The sequence below is a fragment of the Propithecus coquereli genome, unplaced genomic scaffold (genome assembly GCF_000956105.1).
Source record: "Propithecus coquereli isolate 6110/MARCELLA unplaced genomic scaffold, Pcoq_1.0 Scaffold585, whole genome shotgun sequence".
Taxonomy (NCBI): domain Eukaryota; kingdom Metazoa; phylum Chordata; class Mammalia; order Primates; family Indriidae; genus Propithecus; species Propithecus coquereli.
In genome coordinates this window covers 360,229-362,375 of record NW_012151785.1, presented here as the reverse complement: position 1 = coordinate 362,375, position 2,147 = coordinate 360,229, and the positions used below count along the sequence as shown (strand labels likewise).

At 33.6% G+C, this 2,147-nt stretch overlaps 1 protein-coding gene across 1 annotated transcript in view; it reads left to right on the top strand.

Moving 5' to 3' along the window:
• ZFAND4 (zinc finger, AN1-type domain 4) overlaps positions 1–2,147 on the top strand; it is a 77,444-nt gene that overhangs the window by 46,411 nt on the left and 28,886 nt on the right. The window contains 1 exon segment of the mRNA XM_012658407.1: positions 394–570. Coding sequence (XP_012513861.1) covers positions 394–570 — 177 coding nt within the window.

Genomic DNA, 2,147 nt, shown 5'->3' with positions numbered 1-2,147 from the left:
CTTCTGTGCCAATTTTTTTTTATTTTGATTCATGAAAATCTGATCAGCCTGTTGTTGAGGTTACACAGTCATCAGCATTGGCTGATAAAAGGAAATCAGAACATTCTTGTGGAAATGGATTTTGCCTCTTTGGGAATTTATAGCAGGCGCCAAAAGATCTTCATTTATGATATACTGAATTCAGAGAAGTTCAGCTGTACTAGATTTTTGGTAACACTAGATCATGCTATTAATTCCCATTTAATTTTTTTCTCCTAAGAAGTACATTTTTTGAAATACATTTTCCTTGCGTTTACATTGACGAAAGAGATTCAGTTTTATCGTTAACAACATCTATTGGTTGCTGTTGCACATAGAGTATTTTTAGTTACTGACCAAGTGTCAAGTAGTCAGATTTCAAGTAGTTACTGTTTTCTTTGCAGTGGTGGTTCTGTGTATAATTTATATACGGATGAGGATGAAGAAATTGAGCCTTCTCCTTCTGGACAACAGATAATTGAAAATTCAATAACTATGAATAAGATGAAGCTACTGAAGGCTAAGATGGGGAGCATGAATCTCAGCAAAAAGGTGAAGCTGTCAGCACTTGGCCAGGCTTTTCTCTAGCTTACCCTGCAGGGTTCACGGTCTGTTGGTAATTGTGAAAAAAATTATTTATAAAGTATTACTCATTTCAATATTTTGGCCTCAGTTATTTACTGAAGTATTAAAAGTGATAAATTGGTTTTTATAGGCCAGCAATACATCTGAAGGGATTATACTGCTCTTAAAATAATTCATGATTTTTAAAATTTCATAGCTCTGGAGCTAAGAAGGATAATAAAAGATTAATCTTGCAATAATTACTTTTTAAATGACACATTAACATTTACTTATTATGGATAAAAATATCTACTGTGTTTCACTTTAGGAGATGGTCAGTTTTCCAAAGTAATTGAACCAATCAGCAGTGAGTGGGAGTTGGCGTTTTCCCACATTTTTGCCGGTATTTGACATGGCCTTCTTTTTTTTTTATTATTTTTGCCATTCTGGTTGGTATGTAGTGGCCTCACCCTGTGGTTTTAATTTGCATTTCTATGATGACCAGGGAAGTTGAGCACCTTTCATATGTTTATTGGCCATTTGGATATCCTTTTTTGTAAAATACCTGTTCAAATCTTTTGCCCATTTTTCTATTGGGTTGTATGATTTTTGTTATGGATTTTTTTGGGGGTTCTTTATATATTCTGGATGTAAGTCCTTTGTCTCAGGTATCTATATTACCACTCTGTTGCTTTCCTTTTTACTCCTATTCATGGCTCTCCCTTTTTCATATATAATAGAATTCACAAATCTTTAATGTACCATTTGATGAATTTTTACATTGATGTATACTCATATAGACACAACCCAAATTAAAATAGGACCTGTCTTGCACTACAGAAAGCTCCCTCATAATCTTTCCCAGTCAATACCTGCCTTTTCCTACCCCCATAAATAGCTACTATTCTTACATCTATTACCACAAATAAGTTTTACCTCTTCTTGAAATTTATATAAGTGGAATCATAAAGAATGTACTCTTATTTTGGTCTGGATTGTTTTACTCAATATATTTTTTTGATCTATCTATGTTTTAGCAAGTATCAATTATTCTTTCCTATTGCTGTATACCATTCCACTGTATGGTTTAATTTGTTTCTCTCTTCTCCTTTTGATAGACATTTGGGTTGTTTCTCGCTTTTGGCTTTTATCAGTAAAGCTGCTTTGAACATTCTTTGATGGAACATATGAACTCTTTTCTTAGAGACATATCCTAGCAATGGACTTGCAGAGTCATAGGGAAGATACATTTTTAACGTTGGTGGTTATGCCAAACAATTTTGCAAAGCTTTTGAACCAATTTACACTCCCATCAGCAACATAAGAGTTCTAATTTATGCTGCATCCTTGCCAATACTTGATATTGTCAGTCTTTTCGTTTTAACCATTCTGGTGGCTGTGTAGTAGTTTTCCTTTCTGTTGCTCTAATGAAGAATAATACTGACTTTTCATATGCTTCTTGGCAATTAAGATATTGTCTTTCGTGAAGTGCCTTCTCAAGTCTTTTGCTCATTTATAATTGGATTATCTTTAGATTATCTGCCTTTTGCTTGTTGATTTGTAGG